The sequence below is a fragment of the Oncorhynchus clarkii genome, chromosome 20, assembly GCF_045791955.1.
Source record: "Oncorhynchus clarkii lewisi isolate Uvic-CL-2024 chromosome 20, UVic_Ocla_1.0, whole genome shotgun sequence".
Classification (NCBI taxonomy): Eukaryota; Metazoa; Chordata; class Actinopteri; order Salmoniformes; family Salmonidae; genus Oncorhynchus; species Oncorhynchus clarkii.
In genome coordinates this window covers 23593012-23613745 of record NC_092166.1, presented here as the reverse complement: position 1 = coordinate 23613745, position 20734 = coordinate 23593012, and the positions used below count along the sequence as shown (strand labels likewise).

Genomic DNA, 20734 nt, shown 5'->3' with positions numbered 1-20734 from the left:
GTGCTTCACCGTTGAGAAGGTGTTCTATGGCTTGCAAGCCTCCCCCTTTTCCTCCAAACACAATGATGGTCATTATGGCCAAACAGTTCCATTTTTGTTTCATCAGACCAGAGGACATTTCTCCAAAAAGTACGATCTTTGTCCCCATGTGCTGTTGCAAACTGTAGTCTGGCTTTTTTATGGAGGTTTTGGAGCAGTGGCTTCTTCCTTGCTGAGCGGCCTTTCATGTTATGTCGATATAGGACTCGTTTTACTGTGGATGTAGATACTTTGGCACCTGTTTCCTCCAGCATCTTCACGAGGTCCTTTGCTGTTGTTCTGGGATTGATTTGCACTTTCGTACCAAAGTACATTCATCTCTAAGAGACAGAACGCATTACCTTCCTGAGCGGTATGGCGGCTGCATGGTCCCATGGTGTTTATACTTGCATACTATTGTTTGTACAGATGAACGTGGTACCTTCAGGTGTTGTGAAATTGCTCCCAAGGATGAACCAGACTTGTGGAGTTCTACAATTATTTCTCTGAGGCTGATTTATTTTATTTTCCCATGATGTCAAGCGAAGAGGCACTGAGTTTGAAGGTAGGCCTTGAAATACATCCACAGGTACATATCCAACTGACTCAAATTATCTAAATTTGCGTATCAGAAGCTTCTAAAGCCATGACATCATTTTCTGGAATTCTCCAAGTTGTTTAAAGGCACAGTCAACTTAGTGTATGTAAACTTCTGATCCACTGGAATTGTGATACAGTGAATTAGAAGTTAAATAATCTGTCTGTAAACAATTGTTGGAAAGATGACTTGTGTCATGCACAAAGTAGATGTCCTAACCGACTTGCCAAAAACTTTGTGGACGGGTTGTAAAACGAGTTTTAATGACTCCAACCTAAGTGTATGTAAACTTCCGACTTCAACTGTATGTATTGTAGACTGTGGCATGGGAAAAAAGGGGATATGGTTGACATGCAAATGGAAATATAAGGGTTTGGTTAAGGTTAGGGTTAACCTGTCAATGGGATGCTGGTAAGAAAAGTCCCCTTAATCTCTACCCAGTGGCATATGTATGGTCCAATTTGTATTTTCTATTGAAAATCTACTGTGTTTGCAATGCAGATGAACGATGTGCACACTGACACCCAGTGGTAAGATCTAGAGGCTGCCTGTTGCCATGTCCTGTAGTTTCTAGGCTACAATCTCCTTCAAAAATTTTAGCAGGTATTGTAACCTATTAATAGTGTATTTGAGATTTTTTTTTAAAATAATGACTTAGTCTATGTCTTCTTCTGACCCAGAAACATTAGTCCAACACCCATGTATAATGCTGCAGGATATTAACAGTGCTCAGTAGATGTCCCTGTTCTCTTGAAATCATAATACACAAATAACAACAGTACATGAGTTTCATCTCTGTACTGATAAAAGTCCTAGCTTTTAATTTATGTTTGCCACCAACCCAACTGGCCAGTTCAACATCATTATCTGACTGTTGAGATTAATATCATTTTATTGTCTTCTATTAATAGTCAATGAACACGGATTCCACACCCCAAACTGAATGATTATGAGTCTAACCAGTAACCACAGAACTAGAATGAGTGATTCTATTTTTATGGGTTTAACATTCTGATAGAGTTTACACACAGAAAACCTTATGTTATTTTTGATTAGCCTACCTACAGATACCAATACTACATGCAATACGGACATATCAAGCAGGGTTATAATTATAATCGATTTAACTTTGAAACCAATATAAGAACAGATATCATTATATTTTTGAATTACATCATGTCATGGCATTTTCATGTCATTACCCCCTCCCCCCTCCCCCCAACCACTCTATCTCTCTCTCTCTCTATCTCTCTGCTGTGAGAGAGGGAGGAGAGATCATCATAAAATAAACCAGGAGCGATTCTGGCAGCGGTAGTGGCGCTCTCTCTCTTCTTCCCACGTACCGCTTTAGCCGACCACCACAAATCCACACAGTGACAATAATTAATCTCTGCTTGCAACCACAACACCACACTATCTACCGGACTCTCGCTTCAGTGCTGCTACTTTTCGTTTAAAATACGCTCTGGATTAGCGAGGGACAGCACAATATCCGGGGGCTACCACGACTCGTTCTTCTCCCCTCATAATCTGAATGACGGGCGGACGGTTCGATTTTGACGATGGTGGCACATATTGCGGTGGCTGGGAGGATGGAAAAGCCCATGGGCATGGCGTCTGTACCGGGCCCAAGGGCCAAGGAGAATACTCCGGGTCCTGGAACAATGGTTTTGAGGTAGTGGGGGTGTACACCTGGCCCAGTGGAAACGTGTATCAGGGTTACTGGGCACAGGGGAAACGACACGGATTCGGTGTGGAATCGAAGGGAAAATGGATTTATCGTGGTGAATGGACTCATGGATTTAAAGGTCGATACGGGGTCCGGCAAAGTCTCCACACGCCTGCTAGATACGATGGGACATGGAGTAACGGTCTGCAAGATGGATATGGAGTTGAAACGTATGGTGATGGAGGTAAGCGTGTCAGTAACAGTTTGTGGTTAGTAGGCTACATGTAAGGCAGTCTCACTTGTTACAGTGTAGCAGGGGGCACATGTTTCCACAAGTGTTTCGTTGTATATTTATAGTACAGTTGTAGTATAAGAGTTAACTATTTCCATTAATTGCAAAAGATTAGAGTAGAGAAGCCTGTCCTGAACTATAGCCAGTGCCACACCACTGAACTCTATTGATATAGGACTGTACTGTTCAGTCAGCGCTGAGCTTTTCCATAACCTAACGTTGAAGGCATACTCCCACAGAGGTCATGGCTAAAAATAAAAATATCACTCAGACACACTTGAAAATCAAAGTGCTTTTTACCCAGGACAGATCTATAGACAACTATTGATCACAGATCTATAGACAACTATTGATCTTTGTTCATTTGTTGCAGTATGGAATTTAGCGTACAGTAGTTTCTATATAAAGTCGTTTTAGAGTTGTTGTTTTCAAAGATTGTGTTGTAGGCGCAGGTGGTCATGAAGTTGTAATGTCAGGCAACCTGGTCTCGGAGCATTTCATATGATTCTCTACTTAAAATCCGAGACACCCCATTTCGTATGATATGTTACGAATGACAATTTGTATGAAATGTTTTGATTTGCAAAACATACAATATGTTACGAATTTGCAAAATTCATTATATGTTATAAATTTGCTAAATGTATATGTCACTAATTCAAGCTCGGTGGCTAACGTTAGCTAGCTGGCTAACTCTAGTTAGGCTAGGGGTTAGTGTTAAGGTTAAGTTTAGGACTTAGGTTATAGGGTTAGGGTACGATTAGCTAAACGGGTTAAGGTTAGGGGAAGGATTAGCTATATGCTAAGTAGTTGCAAAGTAACTCAAAAGTAGTAAGTAGTTAAAGTTGCTAATTAGCAAAAATTGTCCGTGATGAGATTTGAACTTGTTCACATTATACAGCCACCCATCCACCCCAAACAACCAATCACCCAACTAAGTAACCATACCAAATGTACATTATCATAGTAATTTGACTGTGTTCTGAATTTACATTTACTATGTTAAGTCTAGTCTTTGAGACTAGGCTGTGCCAGGGCACACAAGCATAGTCATACACACACAGTTGCATGTAACTTGTAGGTTATATCTATTCCAGAGAGAGAAATCTACTTTTTGCTGATTCATAGCATCGATTGATAGTTTTATTTATTGATTACAGGTGAAAGCAATAATGGATTGTAGGAAAGTCAATAGACATTAGTTGATAATTAAACACACCACAATATCTTACTTCATGCAGTGTGATAGTCAATAGATACAGTAGCATAATACACAAATAACAACATAATCATTAGATTTGCAGAAGATAAAGTGAGCATTGTCTGAGGGCCAGACCCAACAAAACCTGAGCAAACGGTATTAGCCAGTTCCCCCTGAGCAAGCATGGCTTCGAGTGCTTTCTTTTGTGCTTGGAGTCGTCTAGTACTCTCATATCACTCACGGGTTCAATTTATAAAGCAAAAAAACACCGTTTGTGAACCTGACAATCTGAAGCAGTGAAAGTTTTGCCTGACAACTCAAACTGAATTATTTAGCTGCTTTATCCTTTGCTACATGCTGTACTTCATTGCGGAGAAAACTAACGTTTGTGGGCGTGGCGTAGCGTTTGGCAGGAGCAAGAAGTTAAGGCAGGCAGGCAGGCAGGTAGGTAGGTAGGCAGGTAAAAAGTAGTCATAATAGGATCAGTCAGTTTAGGAATCAGTGGGACAGTGTCACTCAACAAAATATAAATACTAGTCACTGACATGAAGCCTTTCAAAAGTGCCCTAATCTATCCTCCTAATGTGTTAAGATTGATTTTGTTCAGTAACTTATTTGTATTTAGGCTGATTTATTTCACATAGTAAGACAAATGGAGTTGTGTTTGGCTTGACTGACAAACTTACCAATGTCTCAAGTGACTTACCTCTTTAAAATAGCACATTCTTATCTTTGGAAGCAATAATGATGGACAGTGGCATATCGCTTTGAGTGCACACCAGAATGCAGTATGTATTTAGAATTGTAGACCCCCTGTAGCTGCTGAAATGTTGGGAAGGCTGTGATGTGTGGTTTCTTGGCATTTTGCACTTCCCCCTTCAAACAAATATCTGAATGACAAAAACACAGTTGGAGTGTCAACTGAAGTTGTGATGATGTAAGGTCAGTCAGTGTTACTGTGGGGTTCAACATTACTGTTAAGAGTGTGGCAGGATTGTTTTCTTTTAGAATTAACTTCCACCTTTTCGTTGTATGAAATTAGTGACTTTTGCCAAACTGCAGGCTTTCCAATGGATCTTGTGTGCAGGAGCATAAGGAAAGCCAAATTAACCTCAATGCCCTATGCACTTGTGGAGATCTGAGAGGATTTGAAAGGTGTAAGCAATATCATAATAGCTCTAACTTTCCCTCTGATAGGCTAGGTGGAAGGTTCACTATATTGTTATACCAATCAAAGTGTATCAGATCTCCACAAGTGCATAGGGCATAGGGTCTAGTGGCTAATTTGGGATTGGGCCGTAGAATGAGTGGCCATAGCCTAAAGTTCCCAGGCCCTCCTTCATGCCACAGCCTGTTTCAGGACAGGTTGTTACTGGGTGGGAGCTCATCTTTAAAAAGTAGGCTAACATATTTGGACCACTGCACTTGTTGTAACCTCACTAGGCCCTATCTAATCATAGATAAGGATACTCCATAGTAATGCCTTCATCCTTGCCAGGGCCGGCTTCAGGCATAAGCGACATAAGCAGTCGCTTTGGGCCTCCGGCCGCTAGGGGGCCCACATCCACAAAAATGAAATATGTCCCCCTTGATTTTGTTAGTCATTCTCACTCAGATATCATATTAACATGCCATAACCCACTGGGCAAAAACTGTTTGAACCAATGTTACTTCCACATCATTTCAACCCCCCAAAATCTATGTGATGACGTTGAAACAACATGGGAAACTGATTGTATTTGCAAAAAGTCATCAACATAAGGGCATATCATATTTTTTTCACTTAACTTTTAACGTAAATCCAATGACATGGAGACATTTGTTGTTGATTACACATTGAATTCACATTAGTTGACAACTCAACAAATGTAAATAAAAACTAGACGTTGAACGTTGAAGTCATGTCAAATGTATAAAATTGCATGAAATTAGCTTTAAAATGGCAAAATCGTAATTCCCAAACCAACCTCGCTTAGGGCCCCCAAAAGGCTAGGGCCGGCCCTGATCCTTGCCAACTTTCCAAAACCTAAACAAACATTGGAGCACATGTCTTTACAATGACAAGAGAAGGCCACTAACTTTAATTATGTACCAGTGGTAGCCTATGCTTTTCGACTATGTCTACTGTCATAAAGACTGCCTGGTTTGGCATAACGCCAAGAGTATATGAATAGCAAATGATGAAGTGATAGTAAATCACGATATAAACAAATACTGAAATATGAATCTCGTCATGGACGTGGTATCTTGAATGTGGTTAGAAATACATGCAGGTCTGTCTGACTGACTGCAGAATCACAGTACCTGGGTGAGATTAGATATTGTATATGATTTCAACCCATTCAATGAAAAGTTTCCAATATAATAAGGATATTATGTACTTTTAAAGATGTTTCCACTTCAATGGCTTGAATTGACATTGGGCTAGTGTAAAGAGATTCTAATCAACTGTAATATTCTAATTTTGTACCCCAAATGGTTATTTTGTCATCATGACAAAAATGTGTGTTCAGGATTTTCTTAACCTTTGTATTAATTTGAGCAATTTCTTGTCCTAACAGGTACGTACCAGGGGCAGTGGACAGGAGGAATGCGACACGGATATGGTGTGCGGCAAAGTGTACCTTACGGGATGGCTACGGTTATTCGCTCACCTCTTCGAACCTCGCTGGCCTCGCTCCGCAGCGAACAGAGCAACGGCACCGTCCTCCATGCCAACCTCGACCTGTCAGACAGCCTTGCCGGCACCAGAGGAGGCTTTGTTCTCAACTTCCACAGCGAAGGCGAAGGTGAGAAGAAAAAAGGCCTGTTCCGAAGAGGGTCCCTGTTCGGCAGCCTAAGAAACCTCAGAAAGTCTGACTCCAGGTCGTCCATATCAAGCAAACGCAGCTCCGCCCGCAGCGATGCCGCCAGCTCCATCAGCCGAATCAGCTCCAGTGATGCCAATTCCACCATCAGCTTCGGAGATGGAGTTGATGAGTACATGCCCCTGGAGGACAATGTAGATGCCACCACCACTGAGTCCTACATGGGGGAGTGGAAGAACGACAAGCGGAACGGCTTTGGTGTCAGCGAGCGCACCAACGGGATGAAGTATGAGGGAGAGTGGATGAACAATAAACGCCACGGCTACGGATGCACAATGTTCCCAGATGGCACCAAAGAAGAGGGGAAATATAAAAACAATGTGTTGGCGCGAGGCATCAAGAAACAGCTCATTCCTCTCAAAAACACCAAAACTAAACAGAAAGTGGATCGGGCTGTGGAAGGAGCCATACGGGCAGCAGCTATTGCCAAAACAAAAGTAGAAATAGCCACTTCAAGGTAATCATTTTCTCAATGTGCATGCTTGCGTCTGAAATGACACCCTATTTCCTATGCAGTGGACTGCTTTTGACCCTTTGCTTTAAGGGCCCTGTTCAAAAGTAGTGCACTATTTTCGGAATAGGGTGCCATTTCGGACGCAGGGCATGTTGTGGTGGTGGTGGTGATGGATCCTACTGCTACGTGGGCTTCCAGTTCAGGTCTGCTGATTGGGTTAGGTTGAATGGCTGACAGGTTGGGATTCTCAACTAGGGTCAGGTTTTTATTGGTGTCACCTTATCCTACCTCTCTCCAACATTCTCCAACTTTCTCCAACGCTCTCTCCATCTTTCACTTTCTCTCTCACACACACACACAGTAGAACATGTTTTGCACATACATGTGACACACGTAACACATGTTACAGACTTAAAGTTCAGATGATGAACTTCAGTACGTTGTAAATTCAGACAGTGGAACAATTTGATACACACTGTAGTGATCCAAATAGTGAGGATCAAATCAAGACAAATCATGGTACAACCATATTGTTCACATCATTGTGAGGGTGTGACCCTGTGACACATGCAATTGTGAATATTGGCAGGTGAGGGACAATTGCAAGAGTTCTATAAAGAATTAGGTTATTAATCAGTGTTCATAGTTGATTGAGCCACATGCTCTCGTTTAAACATATTCAAGACATAAATCTCAGAGATAGCTCAGTCTTAAAAAAGATCTCTCAGACCAGAATACTGAGTGTGTATTATAAGCATGGAAATCTGGCTCGTCTGAAATACATTTGATTGCGATCAGGTGGAACACCGAAACCATACACAGCTGCTTGTTGAACGAAGTCGAGCTCTTGGCTGGAAAACTACATATAAAATATTGTTCTCCTCGTCTTAGGCCTACATTCTGTGCCTACTGCCTTTTCAAAAGCAAGGGGTGACAATGAGTAATTTACCAGGGCATGGAATAGCAAGGAGAAAGCTGTTGAACTTTTGAAGTGGTAGTTCTCTTAGACACCCACATCAACTTGAGCCAGCCAAGTAATATCTCTGGTTCATGTTAGAACATGTGAGATAGCTAATATGAAGTACAAAGCCATGGTCTATGAAGTTTTTATGACATGGGTTGGACTTGGAATTATTCCAAATAAAGTTAAAGTTGAATCAGAAATAAAGACTCAAGAGAGAAAAAATTGCAACCATATTGTTAGTAGCCTATCACTTCTTTCAACACTTCATTAAACAATAATATTCATTAAACTGGGCTATTGTCCTTGGAATGCAATGCACAGAGATATACTACCACTACCTGTTTACAGTATCAAAATAGTCACTTCATTGCCATATCATGCCCACCCATCCCCCTTTCCTTGTAATCTTCTTGAATGAGAAACCATCATTAGCATGTTCTTTATCCTGATTTTCTGGCATCTGTGTACATTTTAATGAGGGCTCTCATATCTAGGCTCACCATCACAGCAACTCCTCCTGTCATGAAATAGAAATATGTCCCTGCAGCGGCAGAATGTCTAAAATGAAGGCCTCTGCCTTTGAAGACTGTTATGTGGCTGAGTTGATAAGTGTGGTAAGAGCTTTGGAACGTGCGGACCAGGTCCGGCTTGCGTCACTTTTCCCGTCATCTGGGTGGAAGCCCAGGGGAGCGAATGAGAGAGGGAGGGGGAGAGAGAGAGAAAGAGGGAGAGACGAAGGAGAGCAAGCAGTTCCTAGACCAGACCGGACGGTGTGTGCTAGCTCTGCTCTCCTCACATGTAAAGCCATCAGCCTCTAGTGTGTCAGTCAGCACTGAGCTCTGACTAAATAAGGCAAGGCAGGACTTGGCTTATCAACACCTGACAGGAATACAGCCTAGCAGCAGCAGCTGAGCTGATACTTCTCTGTCCCACCATCCACTATCATCTGGTGGATTACTCAGTCAGTCTATCTGGCTGGGAATAGGTGTTGGGTAGGTGGTTTATTGCTCATCTTCCCTCCGAGCTCTCCTAGACTTGCTAACAAGCTCCCATTTAAGCTTCTTAAACTTGGTTCAAGTCGCCTTTTTAAAATGTGCCCTCGCTCGCTCTCTTTTCTCCCCGAGCCATGTGATTTGGTGTAGCCTATGGCCCCAGGTTTGAAAGCTTTCGGGAAGCCTACATGAAATTGTATGATGATATAAGTATAACTTGTTGTACTCCTCATTGTACAGTACTGTAGCTATGTGAGCCCATGGGCGGGTTAGTGCACGATGACTCAAATCAAATATTTGTGAAATCCTCCTGTACTCCTCTATAACAGATTAATGGCATGATTCATTCAACAGCACATCTGCACTATATGCATATGGAGTTCACATGTTTCACAGTGATTCACTGACTGCGAAACTGTCAGATGTCTACATGAGGCAAAGCCAATTGCACATAATGAAGACTTTCCTCAATGCACAATGTAAGCTTCTGTAGTCATGTGCCCCCTAAAGTTGTTAAAATGCAACTGCATAGTCAGTCGTTGAAAAAAAGAGAACGTCCCCACTTCAAATTAAGGTTGAAAAAGCATAAGTTTTATTCAATTGCAGACAAGGACCACGTGTTTTGCCCTTGTCAGCTTAATCGGTTTCAAACACTCCCTTTTATCCACCTTCATTTGAAAAGTTAAGGCTTTCTTAAAGTTTTTGAAAGGATACATTCATTTCAAGAGACACCATGTAAATCCTCCTGTACTCCTCTGTATTCAGAGGCCCTGAATGACACTCATACAGACAGTTGTAAAACCAACTACCTCTTATTGAACTGTTTATAAAGAAACACTATTGAATTAATCTTGTACCATTGAAATACTGTACATCATTATAAGTAAAAAGAAGTATATCATGGTATTCTGTATGTTAATGCATGTAAATAGTTTGTTTTGAAAACAATTTTACTTGAGTGAAAGGAAGTAAATGCAACACAAATATCTAACTTGAAAAAAAGTTTCATCAGAAATGACAAAAATTATGGTTGTGATGAATGACACAATGCCTTCTATTGAATATCACACAGTGGATATGCATGTCAAGCCATTTAATGTTTGCAACATGCATTTTACTGCTAAGAGCATGAAACTGCACGATAACCATGCCATTATATTATTTAATTCTCTACTTCTAATATTATTTAATGTTGGAAAAACCTTTGGCTCCAACAATATTTATTGGCAACACTGTAGCACCACTGAGCTCTCCAGTCTCAACCCTATAAGACACTAAAGACAGTGTCTATCTGGAAGGCCCAGAGCCATGTAGTGCTTCACCCTCCCAGACCTGGCTTCAAGTAGTATTAGATATATTTTGTATAATTTAGCTGTGTCTGATTGGGCTTGTCTGGAGAAATAAAACCAATGGAACAGTCCCAAAAGTGTAAACTCTGTCGCTCTTGGACTCTCAATCAACATGCTCAAACAAATGCTAAAAGTATTTAAAAGTAAACCAATTGTATTTGATCCCAGGTATGTACCCTTCCAAGTCTAACCGGCTATAATTCTGCTTTGCCTTCATCCAGAACGGCTCACGCCAGGACTAAAGGTGATGCTGCTGACCAGGCCGGTCAGTCAGCCAGTCAGGACTCAGACATCGCCAGGGCAGTGGCCAGGGAACTGTCTCCCAACTTCCATCAGCCAGGTAAACCAACGTACCCAACCTACCCAACCAGACCCCAGCATCTATTTATCTCACAGCCCCTTGTTATAATCGCCTTTGTCCAATGCCTTTTGTGTCTGGGTTGTGTGTTTTTCTTTATTTTCCGTCTGGGGCAGATGTATATGCAAATGTACCAAATGTAAATGAAAATCTGTTTAGGGAGGAATATAATTAGCATAATTTACCTTGGGGTCTTTTTCATCCTCAGAAAAATACAAGGTCAGTGTTTTTTGGGATAACAAGTGTCACATATTTATGAGTACAATATTTTATATTACAGTGAACATGTTTCTGCAGCATCGATGTACAGTCAGGTCCATAATTATTGTCCCCCTTAAGCAAAAAAGACTAAAAAATACTGTATAAAATAAATAAATAAGAAAATAATTCAGAACTATAAAGTACTGTATAAGAAAAAGGGAAATTATATTATTTTATACTCATACAATTACTCAGAGAAAGAGATTTTGTTTCGAAGGTCATTTATTTAAATCTACAAAAGATAGGGTTAACAATGATTGGCACCTCTGTTTTCAATACTCCCAGCACCCTCCCCCTGCGAGGATAACAACACTGAGCCTTTCTCTAAAATGTTTTATCAGATTGGAGAACACATTGGGAGGGATCTTAGGCCATTCCTCCATACAGAATCTTTCCAGAGCCTTGATATCCCCAAATCCACCACTGGTGTGTGTGGCCAAAGAGCTCTATTTTTATGTCATCTGACCATAGCACCGCCTGGAGGTAAACTGCATGGCACTTGGAACTGGTGCAATGCTCAGATGACATGAAAATAGAGCTCTTTGGCCACACATACCAGTGGTGTGTTTGGTGTTGAAAAACAGAAGCATATGCAGTAAAGTACCTTATACCTACGGTAAAATATGGTGGTAGATCTTTGATGTTATTGGGCTATTTTGCTGCCTCTGGTCTCGGGGCCCATGTTAAGGTCAACGGGGTCATGAACTCTACCAAGAACCAGGAAATTTTAACCAAAAACCTGGTTGCCTCTGCCAGGAGGCTGAAACTTGGCCACAAGTGGTACTTCTAGCAAGACAATAACCCCAAGCACAAATCAAAATTGTTAACTGACCACAAAATCAACATTTTGCATCTCAGTCTTGGGACTTGAACCCCATTGAAACCCTGTGGTTTGAATTGAAGAGGGCAGTTCATAAGCACAGACACAGGATATCAAGGATCTGGAAAGATTCTGTATGGAAGAATGGTCTTCTACACCTGCATTGCTTGCTGTTTGGGGTTTTAGGCTGGGTTTCTGTACAGCACTTTGAGATATCAGCTGATGTACGAAGGGCTATATAAATACATTTGATTTGATTTGATTTAAGATCCCTTCCAATGTGTTCTCCAATCTCATAAAACATTTAAGAAAAGGTCTCAGTGTAGCTATCCTCACAAGGGGAGGGTATTGAAAACAGGGATGCCAATAATTTTGACCCCTATCTTTTAAAGATTTTTTAAAATTACTTGTTAAACAAAATCTATTTCTCTGAGCAATTGTAAAATAAAATAATATAATTTCTAAATGTTCATATTCATCAAGGGTGCCAATAATTTTGGATCTGGCCGAATGTCTACATTGTACGGCACAGCATATTCTTGTACAAAAAAAAACCCAAAAAATTCAGCTTTTGTCAGCCTGCTTAGTTTTGTAAGAGGGTGGTTCTTCAGTGTGATCAGAGACTGTAGTGTTCGTGTTACGGTCTCATGCATGTTTAACTCCTGTATGCATGTAGGTTTGTGATCTTATGTCATCGCTGGGCATTCCTCTTTTTACCACATGGTCTTGCTCAGGTCTGGACCATATAGGCTCTTTAAACCTTATACACTTGACCTGACACCAGGATAGTGTATATCACCGACTATTAATAATCATGTTCCATAGCCAGCCAGCTTGCAAGCTCACAGCTTACTATAGCATACTACAATACTTACTATATAATTCTGTAGTAAACTGTACTATACTGTTGAATACTATACTACACACTGTAGTATCCCTCGATCATGTGTAATATTTAGTATAGAATTTTGTAGTATACTGTAGAATACAATAGTAAATACTACAGTATTATCCCCCTCAGAAAAACTGTAGTAAATACTAAAGAAATATCAGCAAAATCACTACACTGTTTTTTTTACTGTAGTAAATAGTACAGTATTTCCTTTGCATATACCCTGCCCTTTCCCCTCCCCATATCCCAATTTGTGCCACCCATAAGTGAGAAACGTACATGCCACGTATACACCACATGTTGTGTTCCCTATGGTTATAGAAAACTCTCCGTTCAGACTCCAGTCCTACCTACCTACAAAATGTGCTCCTTTAGTATTTCTCCAGTAGGTTTCCTCAAGGAGAAAGCCCCCCAAGATGATCAAACAAAAACACTTTAGTAAATACAGTAATGTCCCCCAAAACACTACAGTAAATAGTAAAGTATACTACAGTCCGCAAGAACACTACACTAAATACTACAGTCCACAAAAACAGAAGAGTAAAAACGACAGTATATTACAGTCCGCAAAAACACTACAGAAATTACTATATTATATACTGCTACTTTTTTTTACTACAGTATTTATACTATAGTATTCTGTAAACACTACAGTGACTACTACAGTAAAGCCAGCAAAAAAACACTACAGTGAGTACTATAGCATTCCTACTATAGTATTTTTTAATGTGCGCTGTTCTCTTTTATTTTAATAATTTCTTATTACTGTTTGTTAATGCCAGATAAATGTCTTATTAACAATGATTTATCTTTGTGATTTGATTGGCTTTTCATGAACAACTGCTGAGGATGTAGAGATTTAGTAAGGGATCATAGCACTTTGATGCTATTAATAGTTTAATAAATATTATGAACAACGATTCCATTTGATAACACTGCTTGCGTCAGAAAGGTATCAACTTTGTTGGCTTGCGAACTCCACTTGTGTCAGCTGTGTGACAGTGTTGGCCTCACCAGTGGTCAGGAGAATGTCGAGAATCCTTCCAACCTTTAATAATAAACCAACTGGGACAGCTTTGAAACTTCATTAACCTCTGCAGGATCGGTGTCCCCCCCGTGGGACGGTTGAGCTAACATAGGCTAATGTGATTAGCATGAGGTTGTAAGTAACAAAAAACATTCCCAGGACATAGACATATCTGATATGGGCAGAAAGATTAAATTGGTGTTAATCTAACTGCACTGTCCAATTTACAGTAGCTATTACAGTGAAAGAATACAATGCTATTGTTTGAGGAGAGTGCACAATCATGAACTTGACAATGTATTAATAAACCAATTAGGCACATTTGGACAGTCTTGATACAACATTTTGAACAGATATGCAATGGTTCATTGGATCTGTATTAAACTTTGCACATACACTGCTGTCATCTAGTGGCCAAAATCTAAATTGCACCTGGGCTGGCCTTTCCCTTGCATTTCAAAGATGATGGTACAAAACCCCCCCCCACAAAAACATGTTTTTTTTCTTTGTCTTATCTTTTACCAGATCTAATGTGTTATATTCTCCTACATTAATTTCACATTTCCACAAACTCCAAAGTGTTTCCTTTCAAATGGTATCAAGAATATGCATATCCTTGCTTCAGGTCCTAAGCTACAGGCAGTTAGATTTGGGTATGTCATTCTAGGCGGAAATTGAAAAAAAGAGTCAGATCCTTATTAAGGAACAAATATGTTAAATCATGGATGCAGAAAAGGCATCGTAACCATGATATAACTCACAGTGAATAAATGTGAATTTATGATTTACCAAAAGCAACACTAAATAATATTTAGGTGTATGTTTATATCCGTATCTGAAATTGGGATTCAGCACTAAGTGCTTGTTGAGGGGGGAAAAAACACATTTGTGTTGATTGTGATATAAACACATGGCATTAATTCAAACATTGTGATATATTAGATCACTGTTTACATGGACTTAGTATAGCTAAAGACTGTATGATAATAATGTCCTTCCATTTCCTTCCATTTTCTAGGCCCTGATTATATAAAGCAGAGGTTCAATGAACCTATTGAACCTATTGTCCAAGAGGAGAAGAAAGAGAAGTCCTCCTCAAGTAGCCCTCATTTCTACCGTAAAGGCACAACCCCAGACCACTCTCCCACTGCGACTCCCCAGCCCTCTCCCCCACCAACACCCCCACCAGCGCCAGCCCTAGAGCCCAAGAAGAGCCTCTTCAGCAAGCTCACCCCCAAGCCAGGGAAAGATAATAAAACCCCTTCAGCAGAGAGCCAGGCCCCGGTCATCACAAAGGCAGTCCCTAAGACATCGTTGAAACAGGAAGTAAGACAAGAAGTGCCTCCCCAACCGAAAACTTTCAAGATGGCGGAGTCGGTCCCCGTCAGCCCTGGCAATGGACAGCTGCACACTGACACTGAGTACCACGGCTACTACATGAAGGCAGACGTGAAGATCCCCCCAGATGAACCTGAGGGAGTAGAGGAGGAGCATGTTACCCCGTACACCTTTGCCCAGATGCCACAGCCCGCAAAACCTATGGCGCAATACAGGACACCCACCCCAAAACCTGGAGCGCCAAAGTCAGCAGCCAAAGAAAGCAAACCTGAGCTAACACTTAAGAAACAAGATTCGTATAAGCCAAAAAGCCTAGCAGAAACTAGGAAACAAGCCAGCTTGGAGATCACCACGGATTTCGTAGAGGAAGAGTCAGTAAGTAACTCATACTGTATGATGATGAAAATGGGAAAACTGAAGCAAAGAGAAAGAAAGGTGTCATTTCAGAACAACGTATGAAACATCAAAGGTAGTCTCATATTTTCTGTGATAATGTCTAGCTAACTTTCAAATGCTGTTATTGAAATGTTCTCCTGAAGCTTTGTCTTTCCTACTTCACAGGGTCCTAACTCAATACTGGTTGCCCTTGTAATGCTGTTGAATATTGGTCTAGCAATAATTTTTATCCATTTTTTAACCTGACGGAATCTGAACTGAGGTAAGAGTCAGCTTAATAACATTTATTCAGATGTTATGAATTGTAGAGCATTGTGATACAGTCGTTTTTTCCCATTACATTTTAAAGTGTAAATTGCAAGTTTTACATGACATTAAGATACAGATAAGCCTGAATGTGATTCAACATAACTATTAACCCTCTAACTGTTTTGACCCTTCAGTGAACTCATCAAAACTAGTGGCATAGGTCCCTAACTCTCTGCATTTGCGTCAACGGCCTTTAAAAATGGCACCGGTCAAGCACAGACACAGGCAAAGGAGGACTGTAAATAGTGTGAAACATTGGAGAAAGATGAGACCAGGACCATTCGGCCCAGACGCTGCCCAGTTTCGCTGGCGATGATTTGTGACTCGCTTTGGTTCTGTGAAAGCTGAAGCAAGCAGTCATTGGGAAAGCAACAAAAAAACAATCTGCTGATCCAAGCTGTTTACCAGTCAAGTGCGTTGCCACTTCATATGCCCTGACTGGGGGGATGTGGAGGGGGGTGGGCAGGGGGGATATGTTCAGAGATGCACTTTTAGTTGACAGAAGCTAACAGCTGCCTTACTATTTTACCATCTGACGTTTTAGTGGGGAGATGCAGTTCACAAGGCTGCCAGAGGAATGTGTTTCGGCAGACTTTGCTGCCTTGGGAGTGCGTCTCGGTGTGTCTCAGTGTTCACTATACTATTCACTTGGTCGATAAGAAATCATACATGTTTCGAAGTGGCACTCACCAGTCTTATTCCATTCCCCACTGCTAAAGCCTTGTCTAACTTCTCATGTTAGGACATGCTTGTGCATGGGGCTGTTTCAAGTGCATCTGTTTTATGTATTAGTTAGTAACTGTTAGGTTTTCATAATTGTTTTCCCTTTGTCTGTTTATCCTTAGGTATTACAAATTATTACAAATTTAAGTCTAGTCCATGCATTTCTCAAACTTTTTGAAGATCCTTCAAATTCAAAGGAATTTCCATAAAGCCTATGTTAAACAAATCAGTTCATTTGAAATAAATTGCAACATTTAATTCCAGTTATTGTGAGGACATATTTTTCAAAATAGTCAAATTTGAGAGTAATTTATATGCAATTGAAGTATCTTAGCAGTATACAGGCACAGATGTTTTTGACTAACCAGCTATTGGCTGGAGGCTGGCTACATATAACACAAACTTATAAGATGACATAGTTAACCAACACTGTGATAAAAAAAAGTAGACTTTATTTGAAGATGTTAGTAATTTAGAGCTAAATTTGGGATATTGAATCATTTTCCGACTGATTCAATAAAACACATTTTTATTTCTATCCATCTATCCATCTATCCATCTAGCCAGCCAGCGATAAAGTTTGTTAACATGGCTAGTCATTCACACAGTGTACTTTATGTATACTGACCCTACAGTATATTGCACCAAATTGGTTGCTTGTAATTTGATTGATTTTAAGGCAAAGGACTGTAGTTTTGGGTGTGGTTTGCACTTGCAGATAGATTTTGCCAGATTTTCTTGTGCAATCAAGGATCAATGTGCAAACATTTTTTAGTCTAAAGTGTTTTGTGAAATAAAGGCATAATGGTTCATTTTCAAATGGAAGCATATGACTTTCCAATTTCTTATTTTTTTCCTATTTTGTAGGAAATATGGCATCCAACATTGATTTATTGCCACATGAATATAACATACACAGTAGATTGGCACATGAAGAGAATACATAAGAATAAAGTGATTTGTTTGGTTTGATTTTAATTAGAAAATATGCAGTTGCATCATGTAGAATAATGTTGAGGAATTGTTAGATTTAAAATAAAAAAAACTGTGTGCACAGGTTGGTTGGTTGATGCATGTCAAATTGTTTCCTTAATAGTTTGGCGTCTTTAATTTGGCCAAACCAACACCACAGCTAGCCTACCAACACTGGACCTCATACTTACTAACTTGCATGGTTGTGAAAGCAGCCCAATGCTCGAAACCTACTCCGCAATAACACCTTGTTATGTGTGTTGAATACATTCAGGTAGAGTAAATGGTTGGCTAAATGTCATAACATTCGCATGACGTTCCAGTTTACTTTGGATAAGACAGTAGAGAGAGAGTCATTGTCTTAAATATGTGAAAGTCTAATTACTGTATTCAATGTCATCAATATAATATTTTATTTTTGTTGTGACTAGTTAGCTAAGCATGCATATTCAGTTTTATTTTTTGACTAATAAATATGTTCTGTTTGCTCAGTTAAAATAGAATGAAATGTATTATATTTATAAAACTGTACATTTTGGTAAACTGTTTGATAGGTGTAGGAGATGCATTTTCACTGGTTATGGTAACATTTCCATTTGCAACAATGCTGAGAGTATGGTATGAGGAGGATGGGAAGGATGCATCAGTTGGAATTCAGGGCAGTAACATTGAGATGTTTTACAGAGGTTTGGTCAGACAGACTGCCACAGAGAGAATGTGAGATTGGAAGAAGAAAGCATCAGAAGGGGAAATGGCTCCAGATATGTTTATTACTACTTTTCTGAGTGTAAAGTAATAAAGAACATTTAGAGCACAGAGTTAAAGGGAAATTCCGCCACTTTTCCACCTCATATTCAGGATCTCTTGCACCATACCACCCACTGGGCACAGATGTCAAGTCAACGTCTTTTCCACGTTGGTTCAATGTAATTTCATGGAAACAACGTTGATTCAACCACTGTGTGCCCAGTGGGCAGTGTCTACATATATTACAAAAAGGGGCATTTCTATGATCCGTGGTTAAAAAGAGGAAATACCTAAAGAAAAAAATGCTTCTCTGTGACATCACAGGGTATGACTAAAAGTAAGAAAAACTGTGATTTTCAAAACTTGTAACGAGTTTGTAGCCAGAGGGAGGGTATTTTCTTGCTCCCAACGTCAACACAAATCTCATAGTGTTTGAAAATCACTGTTTTTAAACTGTCTTAACTTTTGATGTCTTCAGGTGGAACTTTTTACTTCATATTGTTTCTACTAAATATAGAAATGTGCCGTTTCCACATCTGTAGACACTGGTATTGTGCTGGAGATAATGAAAATGAGCTTGAAAAGTGGGTGGAGTTGCCCTTTAAAGAGCACAGGCAAAGTTCAAAGTTGAAAGAACCACAATGAATGATCAATAATTTATTTTTCTTGTCTAAACTGTATTTGCACACAGCTATGTATAAGGCTATTTTCTACTAATTGTACCTGATGCTACATCCATTTTTTTGGCCAAAATTCTGAGCTTTTATTGCTGTTTAAAGGCATAGGAACAGTCTATTTATGTATGATTGTATTTTTCTAAAATGTTCTAAACTATATTTTGGAAAACTAGCCTGTACATTTTTGGAAAATGTAACTTACAATTTGATAGATATTTTTAATTAGTGATTTTAATATCAATTCAATATTTGTGAACTGCTGCCAGGCTTACAAAGAATATAACTGAATACAAAATAAACAACATTAAGCTATATTGGGCAATTTGTTTGGATATTTATGATCTTCTGACCACAATGACTTTAATGGATTTTGGGACAGTTGTCTCTGTCCAATTTTGTGTGTGATCTTGTGTGAGTGGGGGCCCAGTTTTTTCTGTCCTTTATCAGAAGTCGGATCAGTGAAAGTAAGGAGGTTATCTGAAAAGAGACACATCAGATTTGACCACAGATCTAAAGGTGTTAATACTCAAACGACAATGATATTCCAGTCAGTTGTTGACGTTGCATGTTTTATAGTTCTCACTCCAACACCCTGACATAACACTTTGAATTGTCTCTTGTTTTCACTCAAGCATACTGATGTAATATTTCAAATGATTAAACTTCTTATTAACAATGGTGGTCAGAGGAAAGGGGGAACTCCTCTTTGCTTAAATTGATTTGCCATAGCAGGAGGCATACTATTTAAATTAAGAGCAGTCTAACCTCCCTGAGTGTGAAAATTGGCCCTTGTCTGAGGGATTTCTGCAGTTATCCTGAGACTAAAATAGTGTACAACAGCTGCTGCTGGTAGAGTGTCACATTTGAAAGCCCTAGAAGAGGTTGTGGATTTCGTTCTGTATGTACTCTGCTCACATCGCAGTGTATGTGAGTGAATGGAAGGACTGACAAACTGATTTTTTTCCATTCTATTTGTGTTTCCAGACAACCTCTGTACGGGACAGTGGTTCAGAGGAAATGGCCCCAAATAATGAATATATTGCAACCATGGCAACTCATACTGTTCTTCTAGGGGAGAGTGCCTACCGAGAGTCCATAAGCTTTTGAGGCACTACAACGTTTCCCACTTAAGAATAGTATTATATTTTTCCATTTTTTTTCAATTATGTCTCCAAATTTCTCAACAGTTATTACGCCATTACTCCAAGCATAAGCATGGACTGGTAGACCATACTGATATCACAACAGGAGTATTATTAAAAATACATTTGTGCATTTGTGCATACACTAACCACAAGGAACACTTTATACACAAAATACACATGGAAACTGGAAAAAAAACAAGTAGGATTCTAGCTGATTCTGGCATTGCATCAATTAACTACACCAGAAACAGAATTGCATATTGCACTTACACTTTGTTGTTGGAAGGAGACCTGTTTCAGACAATAAATCCTATGCGGGTGTTATATTTCTCCCAAATACACTCCCAACCAACAATCTCTTAATGAATCTCTATGGTACTGCGCTCATCAGATATTTGGTCTCGACTGAGGTCTCGTAATGTATAGTCCTAAATGTATAGCCTGTGCGCAATTTCAGATATATTTTTGTCAGAATAGACAAGGATAAACAGTGTTGGTTACAGGTATATTGCTGGCATGTGAATGGGAGTCAGTGTCAAATCCCAATCATCTCCAACTATACACACACTCATATTTCAAGTTAATATATACCTTAAAATCATATTAAAAGTCAATAAATCAATATCAACACACACATTTCACATGTATTCATTAGTTGGTGTTCC

General features: G+C 39.7%; 1 protein-coding gene and 1 non-coding gene across 6 annotated transcripts; both read left to right on the top strand.

Moving 5' to 3' along the window:
• The first annotated feature begins 1861 nt into the window (after window positions 1-1861).
• Window positions 1862-19238, top strand: LOC139376099 (junctophilin-1-like). 5 transcript variants are annotated; one of them, XM_071118281.1, is made up of 6 exons: window positions 1862-2529; window positions 6340-7102; window positions 10626-10744; window positions 14781-15475; window positions 15662-15758; window positions 18185-19238. In XM_071118281.1, the coding sequence occupies exons 1-5, from the start codon at window positions 2151-2153 to the stop codon at window positions 15740-15742; spliced, it is 2037 nt and encodes a 678-aa protein (XP_070974382.1). In that variant the 5' UTR covers window positions 1862-2150; the 3' UTR covers window positions 15743-15758; window positions 18185-19238. The 5 variants fall into 5 exon arrangements, 3 of the variants coding, with proteins under 3 accessions (XP_070974382.1, XP_070974383.1, XP_070974381.1); XM_071118282.1 differs by having other exon boundaries at window positions 1876-2529; window positions 15940-19238; XR_011627878.1 differs by having other exon boundaries at window positions 1904-2529; window positions 14781-15569; window positions 18185-18223.
• LOC139377756 (U7 small nuclear RNA) lies at window positions 13095-13147 on the top strand. The gene has a single exon (XR_011628229.1). It is a non-coding gene; the product is annotated as a U7 small nuclear RNA (small nuclear RNA).
• Window positions 19239-20734: the final 1496 nt, after the last annotated feature.